Source organism: Salmo salar, chromosome 11 (genome assembly GCF_965601325.2).
Source record: "Salmo salar chromosome 11, fSalSal1, whole genome shotgun sequence".
NCBI lineage: Eukaryota > Metazoa > Chordata > Actinopteri > Salmoniformes > Salmonidae > Salmo > Salmo salar.
The window spans coordinates 112,160,144-112,176,807 of NC_138301.1; the positions used below are offsets into that span (position 1 = coordinate 112,160,144).

At 43.9% G+C, this 16,664-nt stretch overlaps 1 protein-coding gene across 5 annotated transcripts in view; it reads right to left on the reverse strand.

Annotated features, from left to right (window-relative positions):
- Positions 1 to 16,664, reverse strand: part of LOC106563726 (bifunctional heparan sulfate N-deacetylase/N-sulfotransferase 1) — a 139,074-nt gene that overhangs the window by 43,968 nt on the left and 78,442 nt on the right. For all 5 annotated transcript variants that reach the window (XR_014379475.1, XM_045690149.2, XM_014129548.3 and 2 more), the window contains 4 exons: positions 13,849 to 14,337; positions 7,659 to 7,746; positions 4,067 to 4,221; positions 1,033 to 1,218 (listed from right to left, as the gene is read on the reverse strand). Coding sequence is in view for 4 of the 5 variants with exons in the window: in XM_045690149.2 (XP_045546105.1) it covers positions 1,033 to 1,218; positions 4,067 to 4,221; positions 7,659 to 7,746; positions 13,849 to 14,337 (918 nt within the window). In the remaining variant the exon portion in view is untranslated. The remainder of the gene's footprint in view (positions 1 to 1,032; positions 1,219 to 4,066; positions 4,222 to 7,658; positions 7,747 to 13,848; positions 14,338 to 16,664) is intronic.

The following is a 16,664-nucleotide window of genomic DNA, read 5'->3' on the forward strand; positions in this document are numbered from 1 at the left end:
ATACAGACTGAAGCTCCCAGGCTTTTCTCTCTGCTTTATAAAACACAGAGCGGGTCACAGCTAACGGGAGTCACAGACTGCTGATTAAGGGGAAAAGAGAGAGTGGAAGACAGAAGAGAAGAGACACCTCAGAGAGTCTCTGCCAAGTTCCCGGTGAATATTTCACAGGGACGTGTCGAGATGGGAATTAACATCTTTGTGACATCACACTCTTCCACCAGACAAAATAGAAAACTGCTGGGTCTAGAACAGGAGCATTCTACCAGGATAATCACAACATGGTTTGTACATTAATGAAATACAAATGTCTTTAAGCTCTAAAATCTGAGCCATTTCAGCATACATTTCTTAGAGGCAAGCTGTTGTTTATGTCCAGGCCAAGCATATGGACATAAAATGACACTTTGTAAAGATACTGTACATAAATTGGCACTGACAGACAGATTAACATTTGTCAAAAAATTTGAATGTTCTTGTCACATCACAAGCTAGCAGTTGTCTTTGTTGATTTTGCCAAGGCTGTCATTTGCGATGAAATTGTCTTGTTGAGAGTGATAAACATGGCAATTTCCATAATGATCATTCACACTGCTCCATCTGTCTGTCAGCATGCTTTATTCCATGGGGTGTGGGGAGGAGCAGAGAGAGAGACACGCACTGTCTGAGGGGCACTGAAAAGACCACACCACAAGGGCATGGCAACACGACTACTTCAGCACTACTGATCCTTCCCTTCACTCAGCGCGTTGTTCCCAACAGCTAAACTAAATTGTTCAAGCACACCAAAAAAAAACAAGGATTCCAATACCCAGCACTTCCCAAAAGCCAGAGGAGCAATGCAATGCATCTGTCTACACGCAAACCAGAGTAAATACTTCAAACAGCCTAATTTAATACTTCTAGTTAAATTATTGAGCACAAACCCAGGACTGAAAATACCAACTAAGACTTAGTTTCAAGAATAGCTAGTTTATACGTACAGTAGAACCTAGTGTGTGAGTGTGAGTGAGTGAGATAGGGGTGAGTCCTTACACTGATGCCACTGTGGTAGAATCCTCGTCTGAAGCGGGCAGGTTTGAGGTGGGGGTACTCCTCCGTGCTGGTCACCTTGATGCCCCACACCTTCTTCCAAGCGTCGTACAGCTGGACGTGGACGGGGTACACCCCAGAGTGGTGGGGAGCCACCGCGTAGCCCATGTTGGTGGGGATGCCATGCTCCTGGGAAGAGACAGCCAGTGGATTCAACACATTGTTAGGATTTATATAACCCTTGCTATTAATACATATATAAATAAATACACACAAACACGCGTTTTTTTATTTTTACTACCATCTACATTGCACAATAATAGTGAAGACATCGAAACTATGAAATAACACATACGGAATCATGTAGTAACCAAAAGTGTTAAATCAAAATATATTTTTATATTTGAGATTCTTCAATGCAGCCCCCTTTGCCTTGAGATGGAGGTGTGATGGTGCTATGCTGGTGACACTGTCAGTGATTTATCTAGAATTCAAGACACACTTAACCAGCATGGCTACCACAGCATACTGCAGCGATACTCCATCCCATCTGGTTTGAGCTTAGTGGGACTATCAGGACACAGTAGAGGTTGTGTAAGGGCTATTTGACCAAGGAGGAGTGCTGCATCAGATGACCTGGCCTCCAAAATCACCCAACATCAACCCAATTGAGATGGTTTGGGATGAGTCGGACCACAGAGTGAAGGAAAAGCAGCCAACAAGTGCTCAGCATATGTGGGAACTCCTTCAAGACTGTTGGCAAAGCATTCCAGGTGAAGCTGGTTGAGAGAATGCCAAGAGTGTGCAAAGCTGACATCAAGGCAAAGGGTGGATGTTTGAAGAATCTCAAATTTTGATTTGTTCAACACTTTTTTGGTTACTACATGATTCCATGTGTTATTTCATAGTTGTGATGTCTTCACTATTATTCTATAATGTAGAAAATAGTAAAATAAAGAAAAACCATTGAATGAGTAGGTGTTCTAAAATTTGACATGTAGTGTATGTATGTGAAGATGATCCCGGAGTGAAAGACTGGAAACGACCTGGCTCATCCTCCATGTTCCCAGTTCTATCAGCACTATCAGCTGCTAAAGGATAGAAGCGGCCGCGGCTCACAACTGTGATCTTTATTACACTTTTGCTGAAAAGATGATTGCATTTATGATGAGATAATTGCATGTCTTCACAATTATTCTACTATATAAATAAATAAATATATATATATAAAATATATATATATATATATAAAAATATCACACATACATACACCCAATATATATATACACATACACACACACCTGAAGTCGGAGGTTTACATACACCTTAGCCAAATACATTTAAACTCAGTTTTTCACAGTTCCTGACATTTAATCCTAGTAAACATTCCGTCTTAGGTCAGTTAGGATCACCACTTTATTTTAAGAATGTGAAATGTCAGAATAATAGTAGAGAGAATTATTTATTTCAGCTTTTATTTCTTTCATCACATTCCCAGTGGGTCAGAAGTTAACATACAGTCAATTAGTATTTGGTAGCATTGCCTTTAAATTGTTTAACTTGGGTCAAACGTTTTGGGTAGCCTTCCACAAGCTTCCCACAAAAAGTTGGGTGAATTTTGGCCCATTCCTCCTGACAGAGCTGGTGTAACGGAGTCAGGTTTGTAGGCCTCCTTGCTCGCACACACTTTTTCAGTTCTGCCAACAAATTTTCTTTGGGATTGAGGTCAGGGCTTTGTGATGGCCACTCCAATACCTTGACTTTGTTGTCCTTAAGCCATTTTGCCACAACTTTAGAAGTATGCTTGGGGTCATTGTCCATTTGGAAGACCCATTTCCGACCAAGCTTTAACTTCCTGACTGATGTCTTAAGATGTTGCTTCAATATATCCACATAATTTTCCCTTCCTCATGATGCCATCTATATTGTGAAGTGCACCAGGCCCTCCTGCAGCAAAGCACCCCCACAACATGATGCTGCCAACCCCGTGCTTCACGATTGGGATGGTGTTCATCGGCTTGCAAGCCTCCCCCTCTTTCCTCCAAACATAATGATGGTCATTATGGCCAAACAGTTCTATTTTTCTCTCATCAGACCAGAGGACATTTCTCCAAAAAGTACGATCTTGGTCCCCATGTGCAGTTGCAAACCGTAGTATGGCTGTTTTATGTCGATTTTGGAGCAGTGGCTTCTTCCTTGCTGAGCGGCCTTTCAGGTTATGTCAATATAAGACTTGTTTTACTGTGGATATAGATACTTCAGGAAACAAGTACAAAAGTATCTTCACAAGGTCCTTTGCTGTTGTTCTGGGATTGATTTGCACTTTCCGCACCAAAATACATTCATCTCTAGGAGACAGAACGCGTCTCCTTCCTGAGCGGTATGACGGTTGCATGGTCCCATGGTGTTCATACTTGCGTACTATGGTTTGTACAGATGAATGTGGTACCTTCAGGCGTTTGGAAATTGCTTCCAAGGATGAACCAGACTTGAGGTCTACAACTTTATTTCTGAGGTCTTGGCTGATTTCTTTTGATTTTCCCATGTCGTCAAGCAAAGAGGCACTGAGGTTGAAGGTAGGCCTTGAAATACATCCACAGGTACACCTCCTATTGATTCAAATGATGTCAATTAGCCTATCAAAAGCTTCTAAAGCCATGAAATCATTTTCTGGAACATTCCAAGCTGTTTAAAGGCACAGTCAACTTAGTGTATGTAAACTTCTGACCCACTGGAATTGTGATACAGTGAATTATAAGCGAAATAATCTGTCTGTCAACAATTGTTGGAAAAATGACTTGCCAAAACTATAGTTTAACAAGAAATTTGTTGAGTGGTTGAAATACGAGTTTTAATGACGCCAACCTAAGTGTATTTAAACTTCTGACTTCAACTGTATATATTTCTTATTTATTTTTTATCCATGTTTTTTTTTTTGTCAACAAAATTATAACATTCAAATAGAAAAGTTATTTTTTTACCAACAGTAGTACCAGTAGGACCCCCAGTCAGCGTAGAGCAGGACCCACCAACCTACCTGTGCAAACCTCCTGTTGAGGAGCATCTGTTCAGCTAGCACTGACTGGTTGTGGAAGAGGTGGGGCTGCATGTGACTCCACATGTGGGGGAACCACCAGAACTCCTTCCCATAGGAGAGGAGCAGGTCATCCCCCAGGTCCTCCTCATCTGTACCTGGAGCATAGAGACACACAGTGGGGATTTAGTCTAGTCTATATACACTGCTCAAAAAAATAAAGGGAACACTTAAACAACACAATGTAACTCCAAGTCAATCACACTTCTGTGAAATCAAACTGTCCACTTAGGAAGCAACACTGATTGACAATACATTTCACATGCTGTTGTCAAATGGAAGACACAACAGGTGGAAATTATAGGCAATTAGTAAGACACCCCCAATAAAGGAGTGGTTCTGCAGGTGGTGACCACAGACCACTTCTCAGTTCCTATGCTTCCTGGCTGATGTTTTGGTCACTTTTGAATGCTGGCAGTGCTTTCACTCTAGTGGTAGCATGAGACGGAGTCTACAACCCACACAAGTGGCTCAGGTAGTGCAGCTCATCCAGGATGGCACATCAATGCGAGTTGTGGCAAGAAGGTTTGCTGTGTCTGTCAGCGTAGTGTCCAGAGCATGGAGGCGCTACCAGGAGACAGGCCAGTACATCAGGAGACGTGGAGGAGGCCGTAGGAGGGCAACAACCCAGGAGCAGGACCGCTACCTCTGCCTTTGTGCAAGGAGGAGCAGGAGGAGCACTGCCAGAGCCCTGCAAAATGACCTCCAGCAGGCCACAAATGTGCATGCGTCTGCTCAAACGGTCAGAAACAGACTCCACGAGGGTGGTATGAGGGCCCGACGTCCACAGGTGGGGGTTGTGCTTACAGCCCAACACCGTGCAGGACGTTTGGCATTTGCCAGAGAACACCAAGATTGGCAAATTCGCCACTGGCGCCCTGTGCTCTTCACAGATGAAAGCAGGTTCACACTGAGCACATGTGACAGACGTGACAGAGTCTGGGGACGCCGTGGAGAACGTTCTGCTGCCTGCAACATCCTCCAGCATGACCGGTTTGGCAGTGGGTCAGTCATGGTGTGGGGTGGCATTTCTTTGGGGGGCCACACAGCCCTCCATGTGCTCGCCTGAGGTAGCCTGACTGCCATTAGGTACCGAGATGAGATCCTCAGACCCCTTGAGACCATATGCTGGTGCGGTTGGCCCTGGGTTCCTCCTAATGCAAGACAATGCTAGACCTCATGTGGCTGGAGTGTGTCAGCAGTTCCTGCAAGAGGAAGGCATTGATGCTATGGACTGGCCCGCCCGTTCCCCAGACCTGAATCCAGTTGAGCACATCTGGGACATCATGTCTCGCTCCATCCACCAACGCCACGTTGCACCACAGACTGTCCAGGAGATGGCGGAAGCTTTAGTCCAAGTCTGGGCGGAGATCCCTCAGGAGACCATCCGCCACCTCATCAGGAGCATGCCCAGGTGTTGTAGGGAGGCCACACACACACTACTGAGACTCATTTTGACTTGTTTTAAGGACATTACATCAAAGTTGGATCAGCCTGTAGTGTGGTTTTCCACTTTAATTTTGAGTGTGACTCCAAATCCAGACCTCCATGGGTTGATAAATTGGATTTCCATTGATTATTTTTGTGTGATTTTGTTGTCAGCACATTCAACTATGTAAAGAAAAAAGTATTTAATAAGATTATTTCATTCAATCAGATCTAGGATGTGTTATTTTAGTGTTCCCTTTATTTTTGTTGAGCAGTGTATATATATACACAGACATGGCATGTGCAAGGGTGGGTGCCGGTGTTGAAAACCTAGAGATAAACAGTATCAGTCAAAAGTTTGGACACACCTACTAATTCAAGGGTTTTTCTTTATTTGTACTATTTTATTCATTATAGAATAATAGTGATGACTTCAAAACTATGAAATAACACATTTGGAATCATGAAGTAACCCAAAAAGTGTTAAACAAATCTAAATATATATTTGAAATTCTTCAAAGTAGCCACCCTTTGCCTTGACAGCTTTGCACACTCTTGGCATTCTCTTAACCAGCTTCAAGTGGAAGGAGTTAATACATATACTGAGCAGTTGTTGGCTGCTTTTCCTTTACTCTGCGGTCCAACTCATCCCAAACCATTTCAATTGGGTTGATGTCGGGTGATTGTGGAGGCCAGGTCATCTGATGCAGCACTCCATCACTCTCCTTGGTCAAACATCCCTTACACAGCCTGGAGGTGTGTTGGGTCATTGTCCTGTTGAAAAACATAATCCCACTAAGCACAAACCAGATGGGATGGCGTATTGCTGCAGAATGCTGTGGTAGTCATGCTAGTTAAGTGTGCCTTAATAGATCACAGACAGTGTCACCAGCAAAGCACCCCCACACCATCACACCTCCTCCACCATTCTTCACGGTGGGAACCACACATGCAGAGATCATCCGTTCACTTACTCTGCGTCTCACAACGACACGGCAGTTGGAACCAAAATTCTCAAATTTGGACTCAGACCAAAAGGACAGATTTCCACCAGTCTAATGTCTATTGCTTGTGTTTCTTGGCCCAAGCAAGTCTCTTATTCTTATTGGTGTCCTTTAGTACTGGTTTCTTTGCAGCAATTTGACCATATAGGCCTGATTCACACAGTCTCCTCTGAACAGTTGATGTTGAGATGTGTTTGTTACTTGAACTCTGTGAAGCATTTATTTGGGCTGCAATTTCTGAGGCTGGTAACTAATGAACTTATCCTCTGCGGCAGAGGTAACTTTGGGTCTTCCTTTCCTGTGGCGGCCCTCATGAGAGCCAGTTTCATCATAGCGCTTGATGGCTTTTACGAATGCACTTGAAGAAACTTTCAAAGTTCTTGAATTGTTCCAGATTGACTGACCTTCATGTCTTAAAGTAACGGACTGTCGTTTCTCTTTGCTTATTTGAGCTGTTCTTGCCATAATATGGACTTGGTCTTTTACCAAATAGGGCTATATTCTGTATACCACCCCTACCTTGTCACAACACAACTGATTGGCTCAAACACATTAAGGAAATACATTCTACAAATTAACTTTTAACAAGGCACACCTGTTAATTGGAATGCATTCCTAGTGACTACCTCATGAAGCTGGTTGAGAGAATGCCAAGCAGGTGCAAAGCTGTCATCAAGGCAAACAGTGGCTACTTTGAAGAACCTCAAATAAATTTGATTTGTTTAACACTTTTTTGTTTACTACATGATTCCATATGTGTCATTTCATAGTTTTGATGTCTTCACTATTATTCTATAATGTAGAAAAGGCATCCAAACTTTTGACTGGTAGTGTATGTGCTGGGCAAATCTAAAAGCAAGTTCATTATATTAAGCATCAACAGTAATGCAATAATTGATTTGGACATTTGATCCATGCATTTTCTTGGTGAAGTAACTGATGATCTAATATCGGTTAACCCAGAACTAAAAATCACGTGTCGTTTGGTCAAATGTTTACGTAGTCTGTCCACAAGAGATTATTGATGATTGTCTGCCATAAGACATTGTATTTGATCCCCCTGAGTGTTACAGTCATGCAGTGGGTCTGTCCACACCACCCACCAGTATGGAAGAACTTCCCAGAAAAGCCCAGGTTGAAGGTGAAGTTGGGGACGGAGGTTCGGAGGTCATTCTGCGTCTCCAGTAGGGCCTAGACAGAGGGGACAGGGACAACTTAAGACTCATTCACATGCATTCCTTTTTTAAATACATATATGTTTAAGTATGTTGTTTGTTTATTGGATAGAGAGAGACGGAGCTGAAAGGTAGGAGAGATGTGTCAGAGGAAGTGTCTTAGACCACTAGGCCACCACATATGCATTCTTTGTCACTCGCAACAGATGTCATCAGAGCGCGCAACAGAACAGTGTACAGTCTACACTCGGTCTACACTCGGTTTGTTGTTTTTATGAAATATACTGAAAAATAAAACGCAACATGCAATAATTTCAACGAATTTACTGAGTTACAGTTCATATAAGGGAATCAGTCAATTGAAATAAATTAGGCCCTAATCTATGGACTTCACATGACTGAGCAGGGGCGCAGCCATGGATGGGCATAGGCCCACCCACTTGGGAGCCAGGCACAGCCAAACTAGAATTAGTTTATTCCACACAAAAGGGCTTTATTATAGACAGAAATACTCCTCAGTTTTATCAGCTGTCCAGGTGACTGGTCTCAGACGATCCCGCAGGTGAAGAAGCCGGTTGTGGAGGTCCTGGGCTGGCGTGGTTACACGTGGTCTGCGGTTGTGAGGCTGGTTGGACGTACGGCCAAATTCTCTAAAACGACGTTGGAGTGGTATGGTAGAGAAATTAACATTCAATTCTCTAGCAATAGCTCTGGTGGACATTTCTGCAGTCAGCATGCCAATTGCAAGTTCCCTCAAAACTTGAGACATCTGTGGCATTGTGTTGTGACAAAACGTAACATTTCAGAACGGCCTTTTGTTGTCCCCTGCACAAGGTTGCACCTGTCTAATGATAATGCTGTTTGATATGCCACACATGTTAGGTGGATGGATTATCTTGGCAAAGGAGAAATACTCACCAACAGGGATGCAAACAAATTTGTGCACAAAAGTTTAGAGAAATAAGCTTTTAGTGCATATGGAAAATTACTGGGATCTTTTATGGGACCAACACTTTACATGATGCGTTTATATTTTTGGTCAGTATAGTCTTCATTAAATAATTGTTTATTATAGCTAAAGTTTGTATCGCTAAGGATTCCGCAACGTCAGTGGCGGAGTTGGGTATAGGCGACATGGGCAGCCACCCAGAGCAGCGTCTTGCCGGGGACGGACACATTTCTTTTGGAATGGTGACATTTGCGCGATCGGTTTTCTATCGCTCATTTGCACGTCACGTCAATATCATGTCACCACGTGGAACTGTGGGTCAATTAATCTTGTCGGAGTGAGCTCCCTGATTCTAATTTGTAAGCTAGGCAGGCTACTGCCTGGGAAGGTCTCCCACTCAGAAGTACGAGATGGGGCAGGGGTAGGTTGACCTCAGGTCTCTGAACTGGAAGCCCGAGGTAGAGGGAGCGGGGGGAATCTATCAAAAAGCGCACCTCTAACTTCTACAGTACTAATACAATTAGTAAAATCAGTCACACTACGAAACACTACCAAATAAACCACAATTCTTTCATAATACTGTGAATATATAGTTTCACAGACATTTGTTGCATTTTTTCTGGTTTGTGCGAAATCGTGAAGAACAATATAAAACCAGTCTTCACACCACCCAGGTGAATCGGTTTAGTCTTGACTCTTGGTTGACAGTGTGGGGGATGGGTAATGTATTGATGCTCGAGTGCCAAATCACATTTTTTTCTATTTGCCTTTGTTACTTCTTTTTGATATTTATGAGTCTTATTTTTGTATATATTTTTAAATGTTATGATTATTCATTTTTGTTGTTCCAAATGTCTGAATAAAAATTACAGTTCGTGCAGAATGGTGGGATTCAGGGAGCCATACAAGCTAGAAACGCCACTGCGCGACGTGGTCAGTCTTTACCGCTGGGACCTCAAGTTTGTGTCCCGGATTCCCGTTAAGTAGCAGTTAGCTGCTAGCCATCATGAAAACGGAGCAGGCTAATGCTAACAGTGCTAGCCCACTGGTGTTTTTATCCCCGGCTGGGCACAAATGCCTTAGGTGTTAGATGATTTCCACACAATCACAAGATGAAGATAAGGTAGAACTGGAAAATAGACAGGGATTTGTTTGCCCTAAATGCACCACCATCAAGCAGTTTAGGGATGATATCCTCCTGCTGTTAGCTTGGCTGCAGGAAAAGGATAACCTGCTTTCTAAGTACACCGACCTTGCTGTACACTGACCTTGCCGTAACTTAGGTAAACCACATCTCATTTTTAAACGCCTCCTATAGCAAAGCTGTCGATGAGTCGGGGTTCCAGGATTATTTCCAGCAACATTGGAAAAAGTTTTAGAGACTGACAGACAGGGTCTGGTAGTGCTGCAGTCCTCCCTGTCAGAATAAGCAACAGAGGACTTGGAAACCATGTCAACTCCTGTACAAATGGCACTATGGTTATTGTGAGTAACATAATGCTTTTTTTTTTACTCCGCCTTCTAGTGAGTTTATAGAAAAGGTAATCTCCTTTCATTCTGTTAGATGCGAGACTGTGAGAAAATGTGGCTGTAATATGAATAATTTGGTTGTTATTCCATTGGTTACCTCAAGGCAGATGCCCCAGGGGCAAAGTGGCCCTGTAAAGGCCACCAAAGCACTTTCTTTACTGATTTATCAGTAAAGAAAAAGAGACTGACTCCAAGGCCATTGAATTACTGAATCTACTGAGCTCTACAGACTTGATCCAACATGTTACTGGGCCCACCCTAACTGTGGGCATACTCTGGACCTGGTTATTACCAAGGGCTTTCTTTTGATATATCCTCTATTGTTGATGTTGCTTTATCTGATCCCCACTGTGGATTTTTTACTACCTTGTTGCCTATAGCGCATTATTAAGAAACGCCATCTTACCCCTGAAGTTGCTACAGATTTTATTGCGTGTATGAACAATACGACACCACCTATTCTGCCTTCCTCTAGTGATGATTCAGTTAATAACTTTCATTTAATATCAAATTAAGAGTAACCATTGATGCCATAGCTCCAGTAGTTGAAAAAGGCCACATCCAAACAGAGAGGGCCTTGAATGAGTGAGGCAACTAATCAATTAAAGAGAAATTGCAGAAAGGAAGAGTGGCAGTGGAGAAAGTTAAAGTTGCAGGTCCATTATGATATTCTGAGACAGTAACTTGGGATATATAACAAGGCAATTAGTAATGCCAGACGGACTCATTTTTCTAACTTGATCACTATTAAATCAGAATAATTCCAGAGTGCTCTTCTCAACCATTGATGGCCTGATAAATCCTACCCCCTCAAACCTATGTGAACTTTCCTCCCCATCTAAATAAGTTTGCAGCATATTTCAGAGATAAAATAACCAACATTAGGCTGGGTATGAGTCAAGCAAGACCTGATGAGATGTTTAATGATATGTGCCATAGCCTACCACGCAAAGGCACTATGGATTTTTTACCCCCTCGTTTACACAGACGTGCTCAGGAAAGTGATATCACAACTTAAGCCTTCAACCTGCCTTCACAATCCTATCACCTTCTTCAAAACAGTTTTTAATTGCATATCTGAAATAGTGCAAGCGATTGTTAAATCACTCCCTGTTCACAGGCACTTTCCCAACTGCACTAAAAACTGCTATGGTGAAACATTTTACATTACTTTTCTTAATAATCTAGTTTCTTCAGCTATTAGCAATTTGTGTCCAATCTCCAACCTTTCATTCTTAAGCAAAATTCTGGAGAAATTGGTTTTCAAACAGTAAAATATATATATTTTTGCCCACCACAGCAGACAGACAGCCTTAGTTAAAGCGGTAAAATGATCACAGATGCCAAACAGAGCTCTGTCCTTGTACTCTTCGATTTAAGTGCTGCAACCGACAATGTTAACCATGATGACCTCCTGGACAGACTGGAGAGGTGGGTTGGATGTCCGGTCCAGTTCTAAATTGGTTTAGGACCTGTTTAACCGGTCAAGATTGTCACCTTTAGTGAACATAATTCAGAGAAAACACACATCACATGTGGCGTTCCACAAGGTTGGAATTTGGGTCCGGTAGGGTTTAGTTATACATGTTAACCCTTGGCAGCTTTATCAGAAAGCACAGCATTGATTTTCACTGCTACACAGACGATACACAACTTTGCATTTCTGGGTCACCAGAGGATATTATTAGACAGTGTTAGTGATGTAAATAATTAAAAGGCTCTCAACTTCCTCCAGCTAAATCAAGACGAGACCGAGGTACTTATTGTTGGAGCAAAAGCACAGAGAGAAACTGGTGTTATTTTAGATTCGGAACTTTTGAATCACACAATAAGATTCATCCATGTTTTTATTACAAGCAGGCTTGACTACTGTGATTTTCTCCTGTCTGGTCTACCCAAGAAAGCCATTGATCAACTGCAAAACATACATAATGCTGCAGCACAGGTACTGACTAAGACCAGACAGAGACCACACGGACTGTTTTTAAGGTCTCTGCACTGGCTGCCTGTGAGTTTTATTGGTTTTGAAATCAATCCACGATTGCGCATCCCAATACATGTCAGACATGCTTTTAAGTTATGTACCCAGTAGGTCCCTCAGGTCCTCTGGTACTGGCCCTTTAACTATACCAAAACCTAGGACAAAGAGACATGGAGAGGAAACCTTTAGTTATTCCCCGAGCCCCTGGAATAGCCTGCGAGAGAACCTGAGGGCCTGAAACTGTGGACATATTTCAGAGATCTTAAGACATCTTCTTAGCTTTGCTTTTCTGTCAACTGTTTTTTAGTCATTAAGATGGTCATTCCTTTATTTTTTTAATCTTATGTTTGTTGTAAACATTTCAGATTTTATTTTCATTGTTTATATTTTTTTTCCTGTGCAGCACATTGCATTCCATGTATGAAATGTGCTTTATAAATAAAGCTTGATTTGATTTTCTCTAAGGACTGTAGTTAGCAGTAGTATTCAGTGCATACATTTCTCCCCCCCTTCATTACCGTATCCATATTCAAACCTTCCTCAATACCCTTTCCATATTCACTTTGCATCTGCATCCATTTGTTTTTTAGGTTTAGTCCCCCCCCCCCCCATTTCTCCCACAGCTCAATCAGAGCCTGATTCATATTTAACACTGCTGTGGCCCGCCGACATACAAAACAACTCAACAAGACCGCTTTGATTGTGTTTATGTTTCATTCCCCCCTCTTCACTGAAAGTCACTCCCTCGTACCGGGGGAGGGGAGGAAGAAGAAGAGAAAACAACACAAAGCTGTATCAAATATTTATGCTGCAGGCGAGTCTGTGGACGCCCTTTGAACAACAACTCATCACACAAAGCAAAGCTGGAGAAGAGTGGTTAAACTGAGCTTCATACCCTACTGCTGTGGGAGGGAGGCTGTATGGACAAAGACCGTCCTCTGGGTTTGAGGGAGAAAGAGAAAGATGTGGAAGAACGCTGGAGGGCGGCTCCTGACCTTTAGTTTGTTATAAGTGTTTGTCTGAGCTGAGTGGAGGGAATCCAGTAACAGAGTCTTATTCTACTTTCAAACGAGGCATTGGATGGAAATACAAGAAAATATATTCTGTTCCACTCCGCTGCACTAATTTTCTCTCTCTCTCTGTGTGTGTGTGTGTGTGTGTGTGTGTGTGTGTGTGTGTGTGTGTGTGTGTGTGTGTGTGTGTGTGTGTGTGTGTGTGTGTGTGTGTGTGTGTGTGAAAATGGCAGGGTGAGACTGCCATGGCAGTCAGGCCAACTGTGTCCCTCTGTCCTCAAGTCGGCTCCCCCTGGGGACAGACATGTTGGTGACTGCACCTGTGCCCATGTCACCGTCACATCTGCACAGCTCTAGCATGGACTCTGTCCTACAAAGTAATGTCACCTGGCTGTCTCACCTTCTGTCTCCTTCAATCACGGTCAGCTCTGCCTCTGACACCTGCATGACTTACTGTTACTCGCCATGACACAGCATGGCTCTCTGGGAAGTATGTATGCACCAGCAATAGAATAGGGCAGATTGGGATGCAACAGATAAGTGATTACAGATAATGAGCGATTACACATGATTACCCACACAAGTAAACCAACTTCTCACATACAAAACCCCCCGTACAAAGACCAATCCACTGCAGATGCTTACCTTGACATCTGAGACCTTCATGCGGGTGCCCTCCTTGCCCACGAAGATGTCATCGATGTCCACCAGCAGGTAGCGATCTAGAGACAGAGACAGCCTCTTGCCCGTAAGGAAGGCCACAGCGTCCACAAACACCAGCTTGTGCAGCCAGAAGTTGAGGTTGTTGCCGAAGAGCACCCGCTGGATGCCGTCGTGAAGCCCCAGGTCCTGAACAACAGAGGCATGGAGGGGGCTGCTACCCACCCCCATCCCGGACATGCCCAGGTCAGGCACCCGGGTCCTGGCTAAGAGAACAGGCTCGTAGGTAGAGTGGTTGGACTGGAAGACAGTCCAGTCATCTCCAGGTAGGGGGCCTCGCTCCACCTCCCGGGCCTTAGTGATGAGGAGCAGGGGGGACTTGGGGTTGACGCTGCAGTCCTTCAGGCCCAGGTTGGAATGGAGGAAGAGGGGGAAGCCCTTCAACTGGGCACTAAGTAGGCTGTTCTCATTAGCCTGGGAGAGAGGACAAGGGAGAGATGGAGTCAGCTGCATTTCTGTTTACAGTTAGTTTCCTGGTGAAAACATTTGCACACTTTATCCTTGAGATGATTACATACCTGGCAATGTCACTTAAAATTCTCCTACACACAATAGACACCGATTCAGAAATTCATTACCAAAGAGGTAAAGGGGCTCTATAATTCCCATAAGTGTGGCTATGCGTCGGTCGTGTGTATGTGTGTAAATCTGTGTTTGTGTGCAGGTAGCCTCGCGGTTAAGAGCGTTGGGCCAGTAACCGAAAGGTCGGTGTTTCGAATCCCCAAGCCGGCAAGGTGGAAAAATCTACCATTCTGCCCTTGAGCAAGGCAGTTAACCCCCAACAACAGCTGCTCCCCGGGTGCCAATAATGTGGACCCCCCCCCCCGCATCTCTCTAATTTGAAGGGGTTGGGTTAAATGCGGAAGACACATTTCCATTGAATGCAGTCAGTTGTGCAACTGACTAGGTATCCTCTTTCCTATCCATTTGTGTGTGGGGGGGGGGGGGAATAAATACTTAGGTGAACCCTCTGCCCCTTATTTCTTTGTTTACATTCTGAGCAGGAGCCCCATAACTGTTGTATTGATCAGTGATAAACAGCATTTGGCGATTCTAAACAAATCAATCACGGTCACAGCAGCCCCAGGCAGTGAGTCATCCTGAGCCTGTCAAACCATAATTCAGTGGTTTAGCAGATGCTGCTTTGCTCTCAGAGCCACTGGCAATATCATACTTTAAAGAATATGATTTACTATGCATATATCTGTCTGGATATTGACTTAAGGAATTCAACATCACTGACCTATAGCTATTAGGCATACCTCTCAGTCAGATATATATAGGGACTAGGATGGTATATCAAATACTAGCCCTCGGTGCGTCTTGGCAACATGATTACTAGCTCAGGGTTACTACGGGCTGATTGGCCAAACGGCCACAAAACAGCCGGAAAAGGGTGCAGTTCTTAACATAGTCTCCTCATAATTCACCCAGGGTTAGGCTGACTGTAGTGCTAGTTAAGGAGGGGAGGATTTACTCCAATTATACAGCAACTACATGGATATGGGATTAAGCTCAATGACTAATGGGTGGACGAGAGGGGCTTAAAGCAACCTCTATCCCCTGCCTGGGTGTAATTAAAAGTGAGGGTGCTGGTGGCTGGCCTCTGGTTCTAACAGCCCTGCTCTAGTGCTGGGATCTAACCTGTAGTTCTAACAGCCCTGCTCTAGTGCTGGGATCTAACCTGTAGTTCTAACAGCCCTGCTCTAGTGCTGGGATCTAACCTGTAGTTCTAACAGCCCTGCTCTAGTGCTGGGATCTAACCTGTAGTTCTAACAGCCCTGCTCTAGTGCTGGGATCTAACCTGTAGTTCTAACAGCCCTGCTCTAGTGCTGGGATCTAACCTGTAGTTCTAACAGCCCTGCTCTAGTGCTGGGATCTAACCTGTAGTTCTAAACAGCCCTGCTCTAGTGGCGGGATCTAACCTGTAGTTCTAACAGCCCTGCTCTAGTGCTGGGATCTAACCTGTAGTTCTAACAGCCCTGCTCTAGTGCTGGGATCTAACCTGTAGTTCTAACAGCCCTGCTCTAGTGCTAGGATCTAACCTGTAGTTCTAACAGCCCTGCTCTAGTGCTGGGATCTAACCTGTAGTTATTAACAGCCCTGCTCTAGTGCTGGGATCTAACCTGTAGTTATTAACAGCCCTGCTCTAGTGCTGGGATCTAACCTGTAGTTATAACAGCCCTGCTCAAGTGCTGGGATCTAACCTGTAGTTATAACAGCCCTGCTCAAGTGGCGGGATCTAACCTGTAGTTATAACAGCCCTGCTCTAGTGGCGGGATCTAACCTGTAGTTATAACAGCCCTGCTCTAGTGCTGGGATCTAACCTGTAGTTATAACAGCCCTGCTCTAGTGCTGGGATCTAACCTGTAGTTATAACAGCCCTGCTCTAGTGCTGGGATCTAACCTGTAGTTATAACAGCCCTGCTCTAGTGCTGGGATCTAACCTGCAGTTATAACAGCCCTGCTCTAGTGCTGGGATCTAACCTGTAGTTATAACAGCCCTGCTCTAGTGCTGGGATCTAACCTGTAGTTATAACAGCCCTGCTCTAGTGCTGGGATCTAACCTGTAGTTATAACAGCCCTGCTCTAGTGGCGGGATCTAACCTGTAGTTCTAACAGCCCTGCTCTAGTGGCGGGATCTAACCTGTAGTTCTAACAGCCCTGCTCTAGTGCTGGGATCTAACCTGTAGTTCTAACAGCCCTGCTCTAGTGCTGGGATCTAACCTGTAGTTCTAACA